Source organism: Anomaloglossus baeobatrachus, chromosome 1 (genome assembly GCF_048569485.1).
Source record: "Anomaloglossus baeobatrachus isolate aAnoBae1 chromosome 1, aAnoBae1.hap1, whole genome shotgun sequence".
In the NCBI taxonomy this organism is placed as follows: Eukaryota; Metazoa; Chordata; class Amphibia; order Anura; family Aromobatidae; genus Anomaloglossus; species Anomaloglossus baeobatrachus.
Genome location: NC_134353.1, coordinates 394628149 through 394653507, shown reverse-complemented (window position 1 = coordinate 394653507; position 25359 = coordinate 394628149). Strand labels below are relative to the sequence as shown.

General features: G+C 44.2%; 1 protein-coding gene across 4 annotated transcripts in view; it reads left to right on the top strand.

Moving 5' to 3' along the window:
* The window catches only part of TPM4 (tropomyosin 4), a 168216-nt gene extending 143119 nt beyond the window's left edge, over window positions 1-25097 (top strand). For 2 of the 4 annotated variants that reach the window (XM_075352564.1, XM_075352566.1), the window contains 7 exons: window positions 13941-14074; window positions 16917-17034; window positions 18092-18162; window positions 19571-19646; window positions 22664-22726; window positions 22857-22926; window positions 24111-25097. In XM_075352564.1, the coding sequence (XP_075208679.1) occupies window positions 13941-14074; window positions 16917-17034; window positions 18092-18162; window positions 19571-19646; window positions 22664-22726; window positions 22857-22926; window positions 24111-24193 (615 nt within the window). In that variant the 3' untranslated portion in view covers window positions 24194-25097. Of the gene's footprint in view, window positions 1-13940; window positions 14075-16916; window positions 17035-18091; window positions 18163-19570; window positions 19647-22663; window positions 22727-22856; window positions 22927-23422; window positions 23593-24110 lie in introns of those variants that run through there. The other 2 variants (XM_075352563.1, XM_075352565.1) reach the window with 1 other exon arrangement.
* Window positions 25098-25359: the final 262 nt, after the last annotated feature.

The window sequence follows — 25359 nt, the reverse complement described above, 5'->3', positions numbered from 1 at the left end:
GATAAAGTGTGGCTTGGGAACATTTTTTTTTTTTTTTTTTTTTACGATCTCTGTAGGATTCTTTACCACTACAGGAGGTCTCTAGCAGAAATGCCCTGTGAGAATAACCAAAGGCCAAGTAAGAGAATTGGTTCCATTTTTACTAGCTCTGCTAAATGGTCTGTCCTTAGGTTGGATTGGTGGGGATCACCGATCCCTGTAGACTGTGAGCCCTCGCGGGCAGGGTCCTCTCTCCTCCTATACCAGTCTGTTTTGTACTGTTAATGATTGTTGTACGTATACACTCTTTCACTTGTAAAGCGCCATGGAATAAATGGCGCTATAATAATAGTCGCATGTAAGGAGTGGTTTATTGGCCAATGTCAAGTAGTGGTACTCAGTAGGGTGCAGTGAGCTGGATGATGGCCTAGCCTAATATTTATGTGGAGAACAGTCTCCAGTGATGAGTGAATACTAAATGTTCAGGTTATTCGTACTATTCCAGTATTCATCACGAAGAACAAACCTAATGCAAGTCAATGGGAACTTGAGCATTTTTCTTAGATTTTCCATAAAAATGCTTGTGTTCCTCATTGACTTGCACTAGGATCGTTATTCATGATGAATACTGTAATAGTATTCTGTCTGAATAGCTTGGAACATTTAGTATTCGCTCATCAAAGTTTCCCATGGAGCAGTTTGTGGGAATAACACAAAATATGCATGTATTTGTATTGAGAAAAATTTTGAAAATCTCATGTAAAATGCTTGAATCTGTTGCAGTTTTTGGAACCCTCCTAATTTTATTTCTGTTAGTGGTTACCCAAATCATGGCCACTGTTCTGAAACATAATTTCCTCATCATTTTGAACGTCAGTGATGAGTGGAGTTGTTTGATGCCTATGGATACAGTATCCTGCAGACACTCCCTTTCCCGATGAAACTGGATATAGTAGGTCATCTGCTGTATGGAGCATAGGCTACAAGGCTGGCCTTTCCTGTATGTGTGCGTATTCCACCAGCTAGCTCTCCACGTCACACCCCCACATGTCTACCAACTACATGCTACAATTGTCTGCCACCAGTTCAGAAAGCAAAGTACACCACTCTTATTGCACATCCAATGCACTATTACTATTCATCTCTGTGCTGAACACACAATGGCGCTGAGCAAATGCTCATGAGATCTGCTTAGTATACAAGTAGCTTGGATAGTGATGTAAGCTATAAGCCCCAGGATATACAGCCATGATATTCAGTCTGATCAGCAAGGAGCCTAATAAAATATTTAGTAGCCTGTTCTACCTTGCGTTTATCCTATGTAGATTCTGTAAAGTGTTTAGTACAAGATCTTACTCGCAATATTAATCACCCACCCATTGTTTTCCCTTTCCTGCCCTGAATTGCGTAGAAACAGGAGAAGGGGAAGCAGTCACTTAGGTGGAGAGGCACTGAAAACACCCAAATGGTGCAAGGAACCGCATCTAGCAAGACAAGGATAGAGAAAATGAACGCGAGTGTTGTGCATTCACATGTGACAGCATGTACTATGTGCCACAGGGGTGTGTGTAATAGAATATCTCTGTAATGCATAACTGATGCATGCTGCCGTACACGTATGTATGTGTCGGGTTTTTGTTGGTTTTTTTGGGGGGGGGGGTTGTTGTGGGTTTTTTTTTTTTTTTTTTCTTTTGTTAGTGATCTATTGAAGGATTAAAGATTTATCTGCATTTCTGCATGCAAACAATTCACAATCATGTTTACATTCAACTCCTTGACTTGTATAGGCCTATGCATGTTCGTAACCCGTCTGTTTACTCAATAAGGCTAGTTTCACACTTGCGTTGGGCGAAATTCGCTGGGTCCGTTGCTGCGTCATTTTGACGCATACATTATTTTTGTGCTGTCAACGGATGCAACAGATCCGTTATTTCACAGTAATCCGTTAGCTGATTCCTGTGAAATAACGGACCGTTGCATCCGTTTGGCGTCCGTTAGGCATCCGTCTAACGGAATACGTCGGCTTTTTTTTTTTTTTCTTTTTCATTTTTGTTCATTCTGGGCATGCTCAGTAGAAATTAGCGGAATCCAGCAGCGGATTCCGTTGTTAAGCACTTGGCAACGGAATCCGCTACCATGGGGAACCATTATAAATTTGAATGGAACAAACGGAATCCATTGGTTGGCGTCATTTTGACGCAAGCATTTAACGTTACATTCTGCGTTGCTTCCGCTGAGCGGAAGCAACGGAGCGTCGGCCAACGGAAGCAACACAGGTACTTTTGGCACCATCCGTCATCAATGCAAGTCTATGGGAAACAGCGGAATCCGTTAACTGATTCCGCGGTTTCCCAAGACAGCGGATTGTGCCAAAAAAAACAACGCAAGTGTGAAAGTACCCTAAGGAACATGTGCTAAGGGGAACCTGACAGAAGTATTTACCCCTATTGACAGTGCTGCATTTGTCATGTAATGCTGCTTTCTAGCCTCTCCAACATTAAAGCTGGAGCCACATTAGCATAAGGCATCAGATGCGAGCACATTGGATATAATATGCTAACTACGCTTGGCTCCTGCTTTGCTGCGAGTGTGGTCAGAGTGTTACGCAACTGTGATCCAATCCTGTGATCGGACCACAGCTGCGGAGGAGAGGAAGGGATTAATCTCTCAATCTGCTCCATTGTCACGTATATCGCACTGCACTTGGATGTCATCTGAGTGCAGTCCACTGTTTCACTCGCACCCATAGACTTGGTGCGAATTTATTTAGTCGTTCACCCCCCCCCCCTCCTCAGTCCGAGTGTGACTCTAGCATAAGGCAGAGTTGGCAGCATAGTTGTGTAAACCAGGGTTTTAATCTTGTGCAGCATACTCTAATTAGGATGATTAGTTAGAAGGGGGTGCCCTTAGTTCTGAGCAGCCCATACAGCTGATATTATGGCCAGAGGCAGGTTTGTAGTCTCTGAAGTACCCTTCTGCTTCCTAAATTATACAGATGCACAGTGGCTGCTGTGACTTTGGGCACGCACAGTACTTCTTTGTGCCACTGCACTGGCGTGACCCAAAGTCTGATAAAGCAAGCCCTTCTCTGTGGTGCTGCTGTGTACAGTGCTGAGCTGGCAAGCAGTGGCACATAAGTAAAAGGTCAGTGTGCCTTTACATTCCAGCTCCGCACTGCTCGTCTATAGTGAGATCAGAGGGAAGTGGTTGGTCAGACTGTAGGTCTGCACAGTGCAGTGGCAGTAAATCCCGGTGGCTACACATCTGTATGATTTGGGTATCAGACAGCAGGCGGAGGAGTACTATAGGGATTGCAACCACTCCTCTGTGGGCTGCTCAGAACTAAGTGCGCTCCAATCTGTCAAATTGTGCTAATTAAAATACACGGCAGCACGGAGTCCAAGATGGCCGCCGACAGGGGAGGATGTGAATGAATGAGCTCCGCCACAAGCAGAGCCCATCCATTCCATCTAGCCACTGTGGAGCTCACCTTGACACCCTAACACCCACGGAGTGTCAGTGTACCCAGGGGAGACAATCACCCCCAGGATCTGCGCTGGGTCTGACACCCTGAGGCCTAGCTGAAGCCTGCAGCGTCAACAACCCAGATCCAGCCCCCTGGCCAAGTCGTGTCCCAGAGACCACTGCCCTATACACCTGGCAGGACCACCGCATATTGCCTCCACATCACCTGCAGTCCCTGCTATCGGAGGAGATACTCACAAAGTCGAAGCAGGATCTGCGGTGATCCACAGCTACCGAGGCCATCTTTAACCCTGGGATCGCAGCTACAGGGCCCCCCAGAGCAGTTGGGTAAGCACATGCCTGTAACCGGGTGCCGGGGGTGCCCCGGGGGTTGTAGTCGTGGCCCCTTTAGGTGACGGGCTAACCCCCGGCCCCGCCGTCACTATTGGGACAGGGGATTGTTCTGTGGGGCAGAGTGTGGATGAGGAGAGCACGCTGACGGACGCAGGAAGATTCTGCAGGCAGGCATCAGTTGAACCAAACAGCATTTTATTGCACGTAGTTTCACAACAGTCTCGATGCATGAATCTTGTAACACTCAATCACAATTCCTGCCAGGGGAAAACTGTTCCTGTCTTCTCTCCTCAGGGGACCTTGCCCTGCTACTCTAATTTTCTTCACCTGGGCTCTCGCTCTGGCTACCGCAGATTTGACCCACACAACTCTGTTTCACCGGCTAGGACACTTTTCTTCTCCTTTCTTTTGCTAGCTGCCACCATAGCTCCCACACTCTGCCCCCTGTTACTCCTTCTTCCCCCGTCCCGGAATCAACTAACTCACTAACCTCTCACCTCCCCCCTAAGCTGCCGGCTCCTCCTCTCTCCTGCACTGTTTCTATGGGGACAGCCGTCCCACCCGGGCTCTAGGGGGGGAAACCCATAAACAGAGTAAAACACTATTAAAAGTTTTTAGCAATAACATTAATATTAACAGCTTTATCTACCCCCAGCGTGGGGTATCTTCCGGGGGGAAAACTACTCCTCTTTGTAAGGGGCCCGTCCACCCCTTACATTCCTCCCCTCTTTTTGCCTTAGCCTCCCGGCAAGGCTCGCACCTGCAAAACACAATCTTAGCAGCAAGGCAAATTTTTCAAAACCTTAAAACTTTCATATAAAAACACAATCAATGGGCGCACAAGTTCGGCGCCCGGAGTCCCTCCAAGGGAGCTCCCGGTCTTTGCAGCAGGTTTGCCCGGAGGCCTTTAACAGGCGCTCCCGGTCTTGGCTGATCTTCTGCCCGGAGGCTCTCACAACACTCCCGGTCTTTGTAGGCAGGGAGCGCAAACAATAAGTTCTCCATCAACATCACAGAGGGAGTCCTTGCACAGTTCGGCATCAGGCTCCTTCCGGGCTCGGTAGCTTGAACGTTGTTACAACTCTAACTCTTCACCGGTTCTTTCAACAATACCGGTACTTAGCACAATTATGTCCACCACCTCCGGTCGCTATGATTCACACGGGGTGGTAAGCGCGCTGCCATTCAGCCCGCTGGGCCCTCACATAGTCAGAGAGGGATTGGCCTGGCAAGCGGCGCAGTCTCCGGAACGGTTCATAGTTGAGTGGTGGTTCTGACGCCTCTGTCTCCGGTTTTGACTCCTCAACCCCCGACGGGGGTGACTGGGTCGCTGTGTGGGACGGCTGGGGACTACCAACGACGACCACCGGGTGCGTCACAATACTCTGGTGGATCGCTAACACCGCCGGTGTCCCCTTTTCTGGCTCAGCTATCAGTCCTGTAATGACTTCTGGCGACACCGCCAGCGTGTTTCTCGGCCGGCAAGTCTCAGCCAGCACCGGTCTCTGTTGTGTACGTCTCCGGTACTGACACTCTTCCCACTCAATCTCTTGTTGCCACTGTGCGGCCTCTTGCGCAGTGGGCATCCGGGTCACTCCTACGGCAAATAGGCCCCGGCATCCCACTTCTCTCCGGAATTTCACTTTCTCTCCCGGGTACAGGGTATGCAGGCGTTGGGGCAAGCCCTCAGTGTCCAGGTTAACCCGGTTATACAAAAAATGATCCCCGGTCTCTTCGTCCTCTATGAACCCATAGCCCTCGGCCTGATTAAATTTGACCACGGTGCCAACGGTACACTGCCGATCAAACCCTTCGCTAAGGGGACCGGCCATCATCTCACGGGCCACGGTCTCGGACAGTAACCTTTCTTGTACCGGATCTGTTTCAGGCGGCGGGGACTGTCGTCGGGTCAGGGGCGCCGGCTTCACCGGCTCCCAGAAAAATCCCCACTCATCTTCCTCTAACTCCGGGGCATGTTGCTCTCCCGGGGCCGGAACTTCTGTGGGGGCTGGAGGACCCACCTTGACTGGTGTAACCACCTCCGGACTCTGGAGAGGTGCTCCCAGAACCTCGCTTCCCGGCTGTAGTTGCGTCTTGTAGGTGGCCCGGACTTCAATGGATGTTTCACCAGTCACGGCATCCCATGAAGTGACCCACGTTACTTTTGCGGGCCGCTCCGGACCTCCTGGCACAGCCGGTAGTTTAATGGGAAGTACTTCCTCGGCTGCAGTCTGCTTCGGGCGTCCTCTCCCCAGGCTGGTTGCTACCAGCGTGCCCGCTGCAGCTCGCTGCTTTGTCTGGGTCTCCATATCGCTCAGTCAGTCGCTGAGTTGGCGTTTCTTGCAGCCCTTCCTGTAATGGCGCCGGGGACGGTGGAGATGCTGGGGAAGGTGGAGGCGGGCCTTCTTTTCCCGCTCTTGTATACACTCCACCCCCAGTCTCGCACATCAAATCGACCCAGCATAGGCGACTCTTCTTTTTTTCTGTAATTCCGCCCTCTTCACATGTCTTCAACAGCATCTTGGGGCCAGTACCTCCCCTCTTTGGGCGGCGTACTCTGTACTTCTTTTTCTTCGCCGGCCAGCTCAGGGTTCTTCGCTTGGCGCCAATTCTTCGCGCGCTCACTGTATTTGTGAAGACGGCGGCCATCTGCGTGCCATCTTGTGCCTTGTCCAATGCCTTAGGCACCACTTGGTCTTCACATTCAGGGATCGGGACCCCCCATAGTCCGCATCCTGCCGACTACGCCACATGTAACGGGGTGCCGGGGGTTGTAGTCGTGGCCCCTTTAGGTGACGGGCTAATCCCCAGCCCTGCCGTCACTATTGGGACAGGGGATTGTTCTGTGGGGCAGAGTGTGGATGAGGAGAGCACGCTGACGGACGCAGGAAGATTCTGCAGGCAGGCATCAGTTGAACCAAACAGCATTTTATTGCACGTAGTTTCACAACAGTCTCGATGCATGAATCTTGTAACACTCAATCACAATTCCTGCCAGGGGAAAACTGTTCCTGTCTTCTCTCCTCAGGGGACCTTGCCCGGCTATAATTTTCTTCACCTGGGCTCTCGCTCCGGCTACCGCAGATTTGACCCACACAACTCTGTTTCACCGGCTAGGACACTTTTCTTCTCCTTTCTTTTGCTAGCTGCCACCTAGCTCCCACACTCTGCCCCCTGTTACTCCTTCTTCCCCCGTCCCGGAATCAACTAACTCACTAACCTCTCACCCTCCCCCCTAAGCTGCCGGCTCCTCCTCTCTCCTGCACTGCTTCTATGGGGACAGCCGTCCCACCCGGGCTCTAGGGGGGTAAACCCATAAACAGAGTAAAACACTATTAAGTCTTTAGCAATAACATTAATATTAACAGCTTTATCTACCCCCAGCGTGGGGTATCTTCAGGGGGGGAAAACTACTCCTCTTTGTAAGGGGCCCGTCCACCCCTTACATGCCTGTGCCCAAGTCCCAGGTGGCAGCCACCATCGGGGCCCTGCGCCTCATTCGGTCCAGGTCGGGAGACGTGACACAGAGTGGGGAAAGGAGGGAGATTCGGACACCGCCATCCTGAGGAGTAGGCGACGTGGGGATGGCGAACCTGCTGGTCATGGGCTTTCACCGAGGCGTATATCCCTGAGCCCCACGATCCGAACAGTGAAAGAGCAGGCCAAGCGGCAGAGTGAGAGCTGCATGGTGTCTGCATTGGCAATCAGCCAGGGCTGAGAGAAGACACCACCAATGCTGCTGAGATTGGCAGGAGAATTCAATAAGGGGACTATACCAGTTCCTCCGCTCTCTATGTACCAAAGAGGTAACGGTCTCTACCATTTGCAGCTCCTGCCTCAGTCTACCAGCCAGAAGGTGCTGGAAGTCCCAATCTCCTCTTCACAGCCTCACACTTCATCTAGTAAGCTGCAGCCCCAGCACACGGGGTGAGCACTGGGAAGCTCCCTATCTAAACCTACAGGAAACGCAGAGGTGCAAGGAATTATATGCACCAATATTGGCACAATAATCCGACATTTTAAGAGCTAAACCTGCCTCCATATAGACATTCCAACTCTCTATAAACAGCTTCTATGTCCCAGTAGCACTGCTGCCATCTGGTGTCCACCAAAGTAAACAGCATAACCTGGTGAAGCTTTCCAATTTAGTGCCAGCGCTGCCATCTTGTGGACACCGAGAAGCATTACAACCCTCAGTTTTTAACTTTCCTCCATACAGAACCATACAAGTTCTCACACAAAATCATCTAAGAGAAGATACTACAGTAAGACTGTCTGAATAACGCTCTTCCTTGACTCGGTGGTGATCCTCTTACTGACACGTCTACAAACAAAAATGGTAAAAACAAAGATCGTGTTAAGTATTCTACAGACAAAAATCCTTCCTCCAAGCACGGAGAGCTTGACAAATTCTTACGGAAAAACCTCTTCGCTCAGCAAACCTACCAAAAACCTTCTAACCAAGCACCAACTTTGGAACATTCTGATGAGTCGGACTCAACCACTGAAGATTCTATTCACGGATCAGACATCAGTGACATGGCCCGTATCCCAAGAAACTTCCTTTGAAAAATATTTTAAAAAAATCCAAAATCCCTGTCTCAAGCTATGAAACCGCTTCTGGAAGAACTCTTAGGTATGTGCACAGAACTAAAGCAATTGTGTCATCGGGCTGAATCACTAGAAAACGCCCAACAAGACTTGATTTCTCTACGTGTATGAAAGAACAGACCATTAACAACAGCTCAACTCAGCCATACTGGCAATAGAAGACCAAGAAAATAGGAGCAGACATAAGAATAAAGGGTATCCCTGAATCCTTTGCTAATGAAGCCCTAGAAAAAGTCTTGAAAGAAATCTATATACTAGGAACTGATATCTCGGAACCTATTGTTATTGAAAGGGTCCACAGGGGCTCTTCGACCCAAACCAAAACCATCAGATCCACCCTGCAATATCATCTGTGGCCTTCTAAGCTTTGTGGACACTTCCACAATTTTACTGAGAGCAAGAGAGCAGTCACCTCTAGCTTTTATGATGGCTCCCCCATACAGGTCTTTCAAGATACCCCCCCCCCCCACCTCCCCACTACATTGGCAAAAAGAAAACTAAAGCCACTCCTGGACGTCTTGAGAGCTAACAACTTAAAGTACAAATAGCTTTTCCCCCTCTGGTTGGGTATTCTTCAAAACGGGAAACAAATCACCATCCGTACTCTAGAAGATCTCCAGACGGCCTGGGTAAATATTATTTATATATATATATATATATATATATATATATATATATAATATATATATTATATATATATATATATATATATATATATATATATATATATATAATATATATATTATATATATATATATATATATATATATATATATATATATATATATATATATTATATATATATATATTAATTTATTATACACGACGGGCGGGGAAACTCTCCACATCCCCCGCCCCAGTTGAAGTGCCTCTGTGGCTGCCAATAACCACTGGTTAGACCCTGCCCCAGTTATGAAGGCCAGAAGAATAGACTACTCGTGCTCCTACCTGACTCAATCCTGGTGCAAGATTTGGCTCCCCTTTTGATGGAAAAACGTTCCCTGTGTGAACTATGATATTGGGGAACTCTCCCTATATTGAAAATATGCACTATGCTTCTTCGCCTAAGCTCACTTTTAGCTTGCCCCTCTCCCCCTAATCTAATCTCCCTCTAATAAAAAGCATCTAATCTCTCTCCATTGGAAGCAATAGTCTCCCCAACCCTCCAGGGATGGGAGGAAAAAGTCCATGTGCTATACAGATTAGAGAAGCTCTCTAGCTGGGGGATCCATACACATTCCACTTTTAAGGCAGCTTGGGATCCCTGGTCTAGCAAGTACAATGTATATAATCCAACTATATTTGTCTGTAAGTGTCAAACGTAGCTCGCTATGAAGAAATATATACTTTTTCGCTCCACCTTTCTCTTGATATTCCTAACCCCTACCAGTCCACTTCTATTCAGCGCTCGCCGAATGGAATTCCAGACAAAAAGTTGTCTCTCTGAGTCCAAGTGCTATCTGTATGCGGAGCAAAAATGGAAGGGATCCAGCAACCGAGAATTAAAGATTAAAACACAACTTTTAATAGAAAAACATTCAAAACAGAAAATGATTAAGGGCAGGGGATCTGCCTGAAACGCATAGACGGACACCTGGTCTACTCATGCTGTAATTATGGACTTTTTCTGTTTAATGTTTTTCTATTAAATGTCATGTTTAATCTGTAATTGACAATTGCTGGATCACTTCCATTTTTGCTAATTGTTTCAACCTGGTTACTGGTCCAGGATTTCCGAGCACCGCTTTTCCTTTCATTACGTCTGGTGAGCTCTTCACTTGTGGTGTTGTACTATCTGTATGCTATTGGCGTAGATTTATCAAAGTCCTTGCAGTTTTAGTTCTCACCTACCAAGTTCTATGTCTTGTTATATTGATATTCCTACATTGCACTGCAATTACCACTGATTACTGATTACCACTGGAACAAAGTTGTGTTTTATATGAAAATCTTTTTTGAAAATAATTTGAAAAAAAATATAAGGCACCACAAGATTAAAATATTTATTTATTTATTTATTTATTTTTTTTCCCATTCATCCTTTTATGCCACCAAGTTATGATTGAGTTGTACGGGGAAGACTATTCTCCTTTATGGAGACCTGACAAACAAGTCTGGCTGTCAGTAAGGGGGACTTATAGCTGCAATGTCCCTCTGGGAATTATTCAAATTGTCCCTCCAGTGAGGAAAGAGACAACTCTAGCGCCACCTATTGGAAGTAGCAACCCTGAATGTCAAAAGTGGCTTTTTAAACAAGCCTTTTCATAAGACTTGGGCTATGTGCCCACGGGAAATTAAACCTGCGGATTTATCTGCGGAAAATCTTCGGATTTTCCAGATAAATCCACTGGTTTCGGCATGTACAGACACTCCCCATGTTATCCTATGGGACATGGGGAGTGTCTGTGTCCATGCTGCGGATACGTGTGGCTGCGGAACATGCTGTGGATGTCCCGCAGCCGCACGTAATTGCATGTCATTTCTTTCTGCGGAAATACCTGCGGAAATTCCGGCCCTCCACTATGGAGATAGAGGCCAGGACGTCCGCAGGTAAGTCTCATGAATGTCTGCAGGTTTACCGCAGCTATTTCGCTTACTACCGCAGCTAAAAATAGCTGCAGATTCCGGCAAGCAGCTGCGGGAAACCTGTAGCCATAATTGCGGATATATCCGCAGTTACAAACTCCCGTGGGCACATAGCCTTAGGATTTATTGCCAGATCAGAATCCCAATTGAGTTGTAGTCATCCATCTGTTTCTTTGGCATCTTAAGCTAAAGTAAAATGTTATCTGGGTGATTATATATGGTTAGATTTCTGAATTAACTATGTTGTCTCCCATCTGCTCTAACACCCTATACATAAGCTGATACCCCACAAACATACCGAGGCTTTTTACCACTATATTTGGTTGCCTTGTTAGCCGGCTTTGGGTGGCAGTGGGAGGTGTGAGGGTTGAATGTGACATTGTTAGCCAATCTGTAATGTATTAGCGATTTTTCCAGCTATTCCCACAGACTGCATCCTGCGGCGACTTCCTGCCTGCCGGCCTTTACCCTATAAGGAGAAGCCTCGCATTCTGTACGTGGAGAGGTGGAGTTTCCACAATGAATACTTTCACTCTTATCTTACTCCAGCAGCTTGCTCTTCTGCAATGACTGCGCACGGATTACTAGCCATTCATTTCACTAGTACTTTCTGATACAAGTAAAATATATCTTTGTACCGTGTTAGCCAGTAGAGATAAAAAAATTGTTTAAAAGAACTGAGAGTCCTCAGTGGTTGATACCTTGTAATGGCTAACTGAAAAGATGGTAATAATTGCAAGCTTTCGAGACTACTCAGGTCTCTTCATCAGGCATGGTATAACACAAAATCTGAAAAGTCACATATTTATACACAACAGGACTTAGAATAGTGCATTAAAAAAAAAAAAGTTATGTAAAACAGAACAAAGTCAGTCTTGTTCTGTTTTATATAACTTGTTTTTTTTTTGTTTTTTTTTTTACTGCACTATTCTAAGTCCTGTTGTATATAAATATGTGACTCTTCAGATTTTGTTATACCATGCCTGATGAAGAGACCTGAGTAGTCTCGAAAGCTTGCAATTATTACCATCTTTTCAGTTAGCCATTAAAAGGTATCAACCACTGAGGACTCTCAGTTCTTTTAAACAATTTTTTTAGTACTTTCTGGTCATTTTCCTATTTGTATGGATGAATTTTAATTACAGTGTCTGCAATATTAAATGTTCTGGAGAAGATATCTGTGCTTGATCCTGCTGCAATCAACTTAATGCGCACAGATATTGTATGTAGAATGCTAGGAGGGTTCTTTCTCCTGGTTTGGATGATTAAAGGGAACCTGTCGCCATGATTTTCCCCTATAAAGTACCACCACCACCAGTGAGCTCTTATAGCATTTTAGAATACTGTATATAAGAGCCCAGGCCGATCTTTAGAACTTAAAAAAAATACCTTTATTATACTCCCCTACGGGGCGGTTCAGTCCAATGGACGTTACTGTTCTCTGGTCCAGTGCCTTCATCTTGTGCCGTCCTGCTTCCCAGTCCAGTGTGGATGACTCGTCCTACATCATCCACAGTCGCCATGGGGCTCCTGCGCAGGCTTACTTTGATCTATCGTGCTAAGGTCAGAGCAAAGTATTGTAATGCACACGAGCTGGCGTTCTTTGACCTCTCTTCATGCCTGCGCATTACACTACTTTGCTCTACTCTCTGCCCTGCACATGCGTGACAATGGAGGCATTTGTGTGGATGATGTAGGGTTCATCATTCACATGGGGCTGGGAAGGAGGATGGTGACTGCACAAGATGGAGGAGGCATAGGACTGAGAATGGCAACTCCCATTGGACTGGACTGCCTCCTAGGTGAGTATACAATAAAGGTCGTGTTTTTGTTGGGTTTTTTTTCTACATTTTAAGAGCCCAGGCTGCTCTGTATATACAGTATTCCAGGATGCTGTATATAAAGACTTACTAGTGGTGGCTGCAGCTCATAAGGGAAAATCCTGGTGACCGGTTCCCTTTAATGAATTTAAAGCGTAATTTCATAAATCAATAGTACACATGAAAAGAAGCAACTACGTGATATCTGATCAGACACACTTGCTTCTTTCTCTGCCAGATCTAATCAGTCATTATGAAAATTCTCAATTCTGAGGTAAAATCTGTATTCAGCGAAGACTTTCCCATTACTCATAGATGGCAGGTGCTTTGTACGACTAACTCTTAAATACAGTTATAATGATTCAATGACTAAGGACGCATAGCACCAGAAATGCGTAGAAGCTTTTATTCCCATTATTATGGGGTTTTAATTTTTTTGCAATAAACTTTTTTGAGATTCGCCATCTATGGAATTGACTGTCTTTAGCCCATGGTCCGGGCAATTTTTTTGGTTGGAGTCTCACATAGATATGAACCCTACCAACGTTTCCTATGGTTACATGGTGAGGCTTTTAATTTTTTTTTTTTTTTTTCTTTTTTCTAACCCTTAAATAGGTTGTCCTCCACCTTACAACTCTTCATGTTTGGCCCTAGTGGAAGTATGGGGGAAGGAAACCTTCACCTATTAAGCTGGCACCACACCTCTATCCTAAGTACTGTCCCTTACTGGTTTCTTCTATCCAATGACCTCATGTGATGGCTGCAGTTTGTTTTCTAACTGATCAGGATTAAGCATGGTCGGATGGAATGTGATGGGTGCGTGCGCCAGTGTCTGATCAACTGCTGCAAACATGTAATCTTCCTTTAGAGGAAGCCAGGTGACCCACGGAGGCATGATGGTGAATATGGAGGATCGCCGCTGGGGGCAGTATCCATTCCTTTTGTTTAGGCTCCAATAAGGTGTTGTAAGGTTTAACCGTAGTCTTAACATCGGCTTGATTTCTCTTCTAAGTCTTTATCATTGTGCTGGATCTGAAACTATTCCTAATTGTTTTGCAGTGCATATATATAATGTACCGTATATATGTCCCATATCCATATTGATGTAAATTTTATTTTTTTCAGGCTGAAGGGGAGGTGGCTGCATTAAACCGCCGTATCCAGCTCGTGGAAGAGGAGTTGGATCGTGCTCAGGAGCGTCTAGCCACAGCATTACAGAAACTGGAAGAAGCAGAAAAGGCAGCTGATGAGAGTGAAAGGTATGTCATAGGGATGTGTAACATATAGAGTTGAGCGAGTATCTAACTATTCGTACTCTCTATGCTCATAACGAGTACTGTCTAATACTTGCGTATTCATTCCGAATAGTGTGTGCAATGCAAATCAATGGGGAATACTCACAATGTAACGAGTAAAGCCTGCTTTACACGTTCCGATTTAAGCATACGATATTGTATGCGATCGTAACCGCCCCCATCGCACGTTCCATTTGTTGAACGTGTTGCACAAACTATTATTTGCTGTCACACGTACTTACCCTTCCATACGACCTCGATGTGGGCGGCGAACGTCCACTTCCTGGAGTGGGAGGGACGTTCGGCGTCACATCGACGTCACGCGGCAGCCGGCCAATAGAAGCTGAGGGGGCGGAGATGAGCGTGATCTAAACATCCCGCCCATCTCCTTCCTTCCACATTGCCGGCGGGAGCCGCGGGAGGCAGGTGAGATCTGTTCATCGTTCCCGGGGTGTCACACACTGCGATATGCGCTACCTCGGGAACATTGAACAACCTCAGGTTCAATTTTTAGCAATTGAACGACATGCATGCGATGAACGTTTTAACGTTCAATCGCACATAGCTGTCACACGCTACAATATAACTTACGATGCCGGATGTGCGTCACTTACGACGTGACCCCGCCGACACATCGTAAGATATATTGTAGCATGTAAAGCCCGCTTAACTTAAATTCCGCACTATTAGCTATGCGCACGAATATTACGCCATTGGGGTTACTCTTTACTTTGCAAGTTTTTCCCCATTGACTTGCATTGCACACGCTATTCGGAATGAATACGCGAGTATTAGACAGTACTCGTTATGAGTATAGCGAGTACAAATAGGTACTCGCTCAACTCTAGTAACATATCATGTGACAGTGCAGGTATAGGGCTCCATACATTGCACTACAAGAAGGAAAAAGAGGGGGGTTTCAGCTCACCTATTCAAAGTCCATTAATAGTGGTCAGTGCATGGGCAAACAGGCCGGCTCCTGAGTAGTGGTTCCAACAGAATTCAAGAAAGGGGTTGTCCAGCACCATCCGATTTCACTTTTAATCCACGTCAGACTTCTTCATTTCATAAGAAATAACTTTTCTTGTGCATATTTAAAATCATGCTTAAAAACACATGTCTTGTCTTACGCGTTTAAAGCTCCGAAGAGCTCTTGCTCATAGCATAGACCAGTCATGGTGAACCTTTCACAGGTCGAGTGCCAAACTGTAGCCCGAAACCCAATTTTTTTTTTTTTTCCGAAGTGCCAACCAATTCTATTATGTAAATAATTGATTTTAACCTTACCTTTTTTGCAGTTTTCTCTTCTCTTCAGCAGGGAGTATTATGCTCATGCGTACTTACCACACATTGACGCTCAGCCTCTCCCACTGCCCTTTCCAGACACAGCAGTTAGATTGATCTTTCTGGAAAAAATTGCAGCATATTAGACAGATTTTAGCATGGAATGCAATCAGATTTCACCCTGTAATCCACATCGACCTTTCAAAGTCTGAACATCTTGAAATCCCATAAAGACGTACGAGTTGCTACCCTCACCCTTCATTGTATAGTTACGCCCCCCTTCCTGGGCCACTTCCTGGTAAACATGTCATGTCCCCCATCCTGATATATATTTCCTACATTCTAGTATATTTGTCCCCATGATGGTCCCATCCTGGTAAATGTACCTCATCCCAGCATATTCCCCATCCTGGCAAATATTCCTCATCCTGGTAAATGTTTCCCCCATCCTGGCATGCATGTTTCTTAACCCCCCCCTCCCCCCATCCTGCCATGCATGTTTCTTAACCCCCCCCCCTCCCCCCATCCTGGCATGCATGTTTACTCCGGTTCTGTCTTACCGGAGGGGGTGGCAGCGGAAGCTGTTTAGTGGAGCAAGCCGGTGCGGCGAGTGTCCCAGTCCGTCTGCGGTCCGGGTGTGCGGATGGAGCTCTCATCCAAAAGCTCAATCTGTGCACGCGCTGACTTCCGGGACCGCAGACAGACTAGGACACCCGTCGCACAGCCACTGCAGTCCTTACAGCCACCCGACCGCACAGAATGGCATCCAGCAGGACGCCCATCCACCCACACAGGGAGGCAGCAAGCCGACGGGACAGAGGAAGCTGGCCACCAGCACAGACAGGCACCCGGCCGCCCGCCCGCACACTGAGCCGCACAGACAGCCCCCCCTGCCAACTCACCTCCCGATAACCTATATTCGGATTTTAAGACGCACCCCTCATTTTCCTCCCAAATTGTTTAAGTCGCTACCACCTTGTCAACACAAGTAATAAATGCTTTTATGAACAACTAGCAACTTTCCATCAACTGCAACAGCGATCCTTCGAGTGAACATTTGCTTGTGTAAGGGTGCGCTCACACGAACGTATGACTCGCACGATTATCGGATCGCATCACCCAGTGCGGCTGGCTTCTCTCCTGACAGGAGCGGGAAGGCTGCATGTATTTCTATGCAGCTGGAATGCTCCTGATGCGAAACTTGCCGAGTCACTCGCAAGTGTGACTCCGGCCTAATAATGAGCTTGTACGCACGATTAGAAAGCGATAAGTATTGGTTTCATCAATCGTTTAATTTTTATATATATATATGATATATTTTATTTTTTTTTTATTTATTGTCTAATAGGTTTGTATTAAACTGGTATACATTCTGGAAAGCAGACCATGACCTGTGCATCTGTTCACTACAGGGTGTTTGGTTTTCTCGTTTTGTATTTTCCCCAGCACTCCCCACCCCAAATGATCTGGACATTTTATGTATTTCATTTTCCTATGAAATTGACCTTTCTTTTATGTTTAGAGGAATGAAGGTAATTGAAAACCGGGCCATGAAGGATGAGGAAAAAATGGAAATTCAAGAAATGCAGCTTAAGGAAGCTAAACACATTGCAGAAGAAGCAGATCGAAAATATGAGGAGGTAAGGAAGAGTGTCCAATAATTATAAGCTGTTGCATAACCTCAATGTAACCTTGTCAACACTGGACATATCTGTACACCCTACTTTGCAGTGTGTTCCCGCAAATGGGCATACTGGTACGGCCTGGCGATCATGCGAGTACAGAAGCTGTGCATACACGATCTCTGACACGAGCTCCCCTTAAGTGAAAGTTGAGCTGTAGCGGTCACAGCCAAGGCAGGTGCCTACACTGGCCCTGGCTCTTTAACCCTCTAAAGGCCACCATCACAGTATTTAGAAGTTTGAACGAGGAAGTGGGCTCCTTTTTTTCACCCGATATGGGCTGATGGTTGCAATGACAGCAGGAGGTCAAATAATGACCTAATCTATCAGCTACAGTGGCCTGTTATACCATGCCAAGAGCATGGCCTTAAAGGACTAAGTGAAACAGTTTTTAAAAAAATAATTATAATTAAGTAAAAATGCACCTTTTGGTGCGTACTACTGATGAGCAAACAGTCGGATGGGCTCAACTCTTGTGAGTATAATGGAAGTCACTATGTTAATTAGTGCATTTTTCCAGAAGATCTGCTGTTTGACCAAAAGTAGTCTTGTGAACTTGACCTAATGCACACCATGGGATTTGTTGCAGTGAAGTGATGTCAAAAGTAACATAATTTCGCAGTGCAATGATTCTGTATATTGATCTTGCAGTTCATGGATGATGAAATGAACCTTATAAATGGGAAAGATATACAGAAAAAATAAGTTGTGGATACATTGTCTAATTTTACAGGGACCTTTTAAAAGTGGTATAACATACTAGGAATAACAAGTGGTGACTGCCACACAGACACTGGGTCATTGTATAGTGCACATGGCAGTGTCACTGTGCAAAAGACTAAAACCATAGTAAACTGTGATTGCCATGTCTCGGATCAGAATGCAGAACACTAAGATTTACAACGCAAGTGCAAATACAATGCAATAAAAAAAGCACAAAGCTGCACAGGTGATGAAAAATGGCACTCCTACCTCACATGTAAATGTTTTGATGCTAATTGCCTTGTTTGTTTAGGTTGCCCGTAAATTGGTCATCCTTGAAGGAGAGTTGGAGAGAGCAGAGGAGCGTGCAGAAGTGTCTGAACTGTAAGAATTCTTGTCTTGCTGACTAAACAATCAACAGTTTATAGAATGTTTTATTGTACCATGATTTATACACTTTATAGCTTTTATATTGGGGTGTGAATGTAAGGGAGGATTACAAATTCAAGGGTCCTGACGGTCGTGGGCTTGTGATTAGATGACTGCGGAGAGGGTTTGCAGAATAGATTGTCTCCATACACTCAACCAGATCTAAATGGAAAGCAGGAAGATATTGTATTGAAAGCTAACAAAATGGTTTTACTCCACTGGTGAGGGCGCACTTGCGAGGTGCACTGTCTGACAGATTTCCAGTCTTGGGGGAGCCATGATGTCATTAACGATCTCATTGTGACTTGAACGGCTGCATCACATAGTATGGAATTGGTCCAAGGTGTTGGGTCGCAAGGCAAATTGTTACTGCTGAGCTTTATATCGGTATTGTAAAAACAAATTGGCACACAGTTCTTCATTTTTACTTTTTAACCTTGTTACATAATATGCATTGCTCTACATTCTAAATTCCCTGAGGTTGCTAATACCATTATCATAGACTTTTCTACACTCCACACCTTAGTTGTGCAACCTTCATGTTAAAGGGAAGCGATCATCTAAAAAAGGACCTGTCCTCAGACCAAGTGGTCAGCTTTTTCTACTCATGTTTTATTCCTGCGGTTTCCCTGAGTAATTTGTATTTATGCTAAAATGTTATGGTCTTTACCAAGGAGGCGTGCCTCTTAGGATTTCCTTAGGGTGTATCTTTAGGCTGCTCTGTGTAATCGCCCTGAGAGCCTTGTCTCTGCAACTGTGTTAGAAAAAAACACTTATGGAATCAGCAGAAATAATAGCAAAAACTCTGCTTTGCAGGTGAATGGCATTTTGCATGTTTATCTCTTCCTTTTTTTATAAAGGGCCAAATGGTGTTACAATGCTGCCTGGCTGCAGCCACAGTACAGAAATTGCAGCTACCAGGAGAAAGTGACCTTTTTCTACTGGGAGCTGCAGGCTTTTTGACACAGGGGTGTGTATGAAGTGGCTAGTCACCGCTGCCCACAGCACCACTCCTTACTGTAAGCAGCGGCTGAAAGCACGCCCGAGGCACTAGCAGCTCGCGCAGCATCTGTGCAGAACGAGCTGCTAACATGCTCATATTATGGTGAGCGGAGGCTGTAGCAGGTCCATGCACGCCCCTATGACGGCTGGCACCTACCGGGAAGTAATTGGGCAGCCAGGCAGCATTCTAATGCTATTTACCTACATGTGGACCCTAACACTGCAGATAAATGGTGGTCAGAGGTGACCAGTTTTCTTTTTATATAGTAGTTCATGATGTTGACAGAGTATTCACCTCCTATTGAAACAATTTTATTTCCTTTTTTTTTTTTTTTTTTTTTTTTTTTTTTTTTTTTTTTAGTAAATGCAGTGATCTGGAAGAAGAATTGAAAAATGTGACAAACAACTTAAAATCTTTGGAAGCTCAGTCTGAGAAGGTATGGGGACTATGACTATGCATGGTAATGTTAAAGGAGTGTTCATGTTCTTCAATGGCTTGAGTTACACAGCATAAGCTTGCATTAACTTGCTATCTGTATCGTCTGCCATTCTCCTGTAATGCCAGGTTTCATAGTGTATAGTTTGTTTCCATGGAGTGTGGCCACTAGGCCCAAACCCTGACTTCCTGTGCCTAATAGCTACATTCCTAACATAGCAGTCGGCTCTCTCCAGCCCATTGATTGCCATACCGCAGTTATCTGCTTTAATACCTCCCCCTCCGTCTCAGTTCTTTTAACCTATTCCCAACATTAGGCATACTGGTACGGCCTAGTGACAGTGCCTGCCCAGACCCAGCTGTCACAGCAAGGGCTGATGCTTGCACTGCCAATGACTATTTAACCCTGTAGAACAGTGATGGCAAACCTTTCACAGGCCGAGTGCCCAAACTGTAGCCCTAAACCCAATTTTTTTTCCCAAACTGCCAACATGGCAATTTAACCAATACTATTATGTAAATAATTGCTGTTAAACTACCCTTTGCAGTCTTCTCTTCAGCAGGGGGCATCACTCTTATGCGTGCTTACCACACATTGAAGCTCACACTCTCCCACTGCAGACACAGCAGTTGGATTGAGCTTTATGGAAGAAAATGCAGAATATTAGACAGACAGATTTTAGCCTGAAATCCACATCTACATTTCATCTGAACATCTCGAAATCCCATAAAGACGTACGAGTGGTGCTCCTTCCCTTCTGAATGTTGCACTTTACCTATAAACTAGTTTTCAACCACATATATGGGGGTATCTGTGTATTCAGGAGAAATTGGACACAAATTGTATGGTGCACTTTCTATGGTTTACACTTGTGAAAATTTAAACATTTGAGGCATTTTGTGTGAAAATGTTTTTAATTTTCACGGCTCACCGTTATAAAATTCTGTAAACCACTCTGGTTCAAAGTGCTCACAAAACATCTACATAAATTCTGTGAGGAATCTAGTTTCCAAAATGGGGTCACTTGTGGGGGGGTTTCACTGGTTAGGCACATGAGGGGCTCTCCAAATGTGACATGGTGTCCACTAACTATTAACTATTCTGAGCTCTGCTGTGCGCTTAAACAGTAGCTTTCCACCACATATGAGGTATCTATATACCTAGGGGAAATTGCACAACAAAGTGTGCGGTGCTTTTTCTTCTGTTACCCTTTTGAAAATCCAAAATATGGGCCTAAAGTGTTTTTTTGTTTTTTTTTTTGGGGGGGGGGGGGGGGGGAGTAAAACGGTGCTGACGTAAAGTATTAGTGTGGGAAATGTTATTTAGTAACTATTTTGTGGCATAACTATTTGTTTTAAGGGCATAAAAATTCAGTTTTAAAATTGCAAACTTTTTTGCTAAAAATATTGTTCTAAATTTACCATTAACATGAAGCGCAACATGTCAGTCTCAATCACTGGGATCCATTGAAGTGTTTGACTTATTACCTCATAAATTGATACTGGTCAGCATTGAAAAGGGGGGGGGGGGGCTGGTCATTTAAGGTAAAAACCGTCAGGGAGGTGAAGAGGTTAAAGGGAATCTGTCACCAGGTTTTTGCCACCTAATCTGAGAGCAACATAATGTAGGGGCAGAGGCCCTGATTCCAGCGATGTTTCACTTACTGAGCTGCTTAATGTTGTTTTGATAATCTGCTGCTTAAACAGTGATTTTTATCATTAGAGGACTACATAGTGTTCTGCCAGATAGTCCAGCATATTTGAGCTCCATATAACTGTAAATAATTATCAAAATGACTACAAAAAGCTCAGTAAGAGACACATTGCTGGAATCAGGGTCTCTGTCTCTACGTTTTGCTGCTCTCAGATGGGGGAGCAAAAACCTGATGATAAAGTCCCTTTTAGAGCAGGTCTCCTAACCACTTCTGGGCTTTGTTCTTGCTTTGTTTGTTCAAATTCAGCGATCGCTATATGTAAGAATGATGGCCATGTAGGCTCTAGAACAGGGGTCCCCGACCAGTGAGTCGGGAGCCACATGTGGCTTGCATGCCGAAGAATTGTCACTTACAGTTGTCTGCAAGGTTGATGAATTAGCGGCAGGCCTAGTTAAGTGCTATGAAGTAAAGGTCTGGACAGAAACAGAATGGTTGTAACCTTTCTGCAGACATTCCCCAGCAAAACATATGGGAAAAAAAAATAGCTGTGCGCACTGCATTTTTTTTTTTTTCTCAAGAACATTCTTTTTGTAGAATTTCTTGAGAAAAAGAATGAGCAAGTCACTTCTTTTCTGCAGGTACCTGCGTTTTTTGCCATAGATAATGGTAAAATAACGCAGGGACCAACCTGCGGAAAAAATAAATTAAAAGCGCATGCGTTTTTCGGTGCGTTATTGGTGCGTTTTTTTTAACGCAAATGCACTAATCTTTCAGACTCAAGAAATTTCTTGAGAAAAATCCTTTTTCTAGTGCGCACAGGGTCTAATACATGAGCGCCTACAACAATAAAAATCTTCAATTTGTATCTCACATTAGTTGATGCAAAAATCAATACAACCCACATCAAAAACCTAATATAGTATTTTGAGTGTAATTAAAGCCATTAACCTTTTCATGATTGTTTGTTTTTTGTTTTTTTTTTAAACACTTCCATGAAACTCTGTATTGTCAGCATTTTGGAAATTGTTGTGTTCAGTGAGATTGATTTTAAAAGCAAACTTATTCGAAAGGGTGTAATCATTTATGTCGCCAAACAAATTCTGCATCTTCTAAATACAATAAGAGAGATTTTATTAATATATATATATATGTATATATATATTAATAGATATTAATAGATTTTACTTTTTTCCCCCTCCTATGCTGTGAATTGGAGCCACAGGTTTATCGCACTTTCACTTCTTCACCAGGTTGAAGGGGCATGCTTGTCACTGGTTAAAAATTTAACTGCTATAGTGCGTTACACATGAAAATCCATAATCCAATGATTTATTTTTATTTTTTTTTATTTTTCTTTTCTTAGTATTCTGAAAAAGAAGATAAATATGAAGAGGAAATCAAGATCTTAACAGACAAGCTGAAAGAGGTAAAAGGACATGGGAGGCAACATAAAAATCTGCATAGTGATTGATCAGTGTGTAATCGTCCAGTTTCTCACTTGCCTACATATGTAAAACTTAGTTATTTATTTTTTTCTCTCTTCTGTCACTCAACAGGCAGAAACCCGGGCTGAATTTGCAGAGAGAACAGTTGCCAAATTAGAAAAAACTATTGATGACCTTGAAGGTAAGTTGTACTTTAAAATGAATATTTCATATCTTGCTACTTCCAATAGGTGGTGCTAGAATTTGTCTCCTTCCTCCCTGGAGAGACAATTTGAATATTTCATATCTTGTAATTTCATAAGTATTTAAATTGTCATTTTATATATTTTACTTCTGCACTCGTAGCAGGATCGAACAGTCCACCGTACCATGGGGTCATCAGATGACCTCAGGATTCTGTGGCAACGATCGTCACCCACAATTATGATTGTGGGGGGAGAGGAAAGGAGTCATCCTCTCAAAGGGGGTCTTTTAACACCTTTTAACAATTTTTAGATGCCACTTCATTTTTCTAATGCAAGTTCATGCTTGGTATTTGAGTGATTTACTATGTCTCTACATGCAGCAATAGTTTGTAGCTTCAATATTCTGTATAGTAACTAGCCTTTTCTTTTCTACTCTTCCTCCATTCTGTTCTGCACCTGTGCTCCACCCTCCTCCTGCTCCTCCTCTGATAGATGAATTGTATGCCCAGAAGCTGAAGTACAAGGCCATCAGTGAGGAACTAGACCATGCTCTCAATGACATGACCTCCTTGTAGGTTTCGTGTCATGTGGCTCTTACGTTTTCTGTTGGCTACTATTCTGTTTCTGCACTTCTCTTGAAATAAAATCTATCTACACCCTTTCATTTTCTCTTGTTCTCTTCTTTTCCATATAGTCAGTGTGGATATGTGTTGTGTATGAACAAGGTCACTTTCCATACACAAGAGTTAATCTTCTGTTTGGGATATGGAAGAGTGGGCAGGGATTCAGTACCTTACATTTCCTGTTTGATATCTCCGAATACATCATGTACACAGCTGCAAACACTTTTCCATCAGGACACACACACACACACACACACACACACACACACACACACACACACACACACACACACACACACACGCCTGATACTTAAGAAAGATGAAGGTCCACAGAAAAACAATTCACAAGGTGTTAAGATCAAATTCCCAGATTTTGCTTTTTGCAGCACATGCCTGATTTGTTGAATCTTCTCCACTTTTGTCACTTTTACTGAGCATTCTTGACCTGCAAGTTTGAGATTAAAAACAGTAATGTATTCAGCCTGCGTGAACATGCTCAAATAATTTAAAGAGAATTCCTCAGTTTTTTTGTTTATTTGTTGTTTTTCATTTTTCAGACAAACTGGCAAATTCCAAAGAAGAAAACCTGAAAATGCATCAAGTCCTGGACCAAACACTAGTAGAACTCAACAGTTTATAATGCAAAGTTAAGACAGTTGAGCACAGTGGATTCCTTCCTTTAAAGTCTTGGGGTATGTGCACACGATCAGGACATACCACGTCCTAGGACACAGTGTGTCTTTTCCAGTGGGGCTGCGAGTGTTGTCCACAGGAGACCGCAGCTTCCCACAATCCGGTTTTGGACCACTGCGGACTTTAGCTCTATTCTCCCTGCAGAGAACACTTGCATCTCCACAGCATAAATTGATAATCTGCTGCTCGGAAAGCCGCTTCACAGGTCCGTTTACGCTGCGGAGAAAAGAAGCACAGCAAGCAGGAGATTTCTATAAATCCCATCCACTGTGCTTGTACTGTACAATGCAGCATTACGGATGCTGCATCAATAACGCTGCAAACCCTGATCGTGTAAACATACCCTTAGGCCATGGGCACAAGTTGGGTATTTGAGGTTTTTATTACCTCCCAAGATTTGTAAGCCAAAACCAGGAGTGGGTAAAGAATGCAGAAGTCGTGCTCTTTCCATTTTATACTTTACCTCTTAGTGCTCCGCTCCTGGTTTTAATTACAGATACGGAGGTATAAAAAACTCTCCAAATACGCAACGCGTGCATGTGACCTAACTATATCTCATTTCGCATTCTTCACATTCCGGGAAAAACTGCAATGACTGCGACCAAATATTTTATTTTATAAAGAAACTGTTCACTATGATGTGCTTAAAACCTGATGTTATCTTGGTGCATTGTACTTTTTTTTTTTTTATACTAAGATCACATGTACATTTAAAGCTAGAATGGTCACATTATGTTCAGTGTATGTCTCGTTTTATTCTGTTACATGGTCACAATGTGTCTGTATAAAAATTGCAAAGTATGAAATTGAATAGTTGATGAATGTTTATCAATAAAATATAATTGGGCAAAGTGTTAATAATTTCTTGGTTATGAAGGATTAAATACATAAATTGATGAGGGCAAAATGGGTTTAAATGTGAACATAAATACAGACTGAACTGTTGAATTTCCAGGAGTGAAACCACATAACTTCACTACATTGTCGATCGACTTTATTCCCTTCTATGGACATCTAAAGTCTGGACTGTCAGATCTACTTTTAGTACTTCAACATCCATTAAACCCCTTCACGACCGGCCGATTTTTCACTTTCCGTTTTTTTTTCACCATT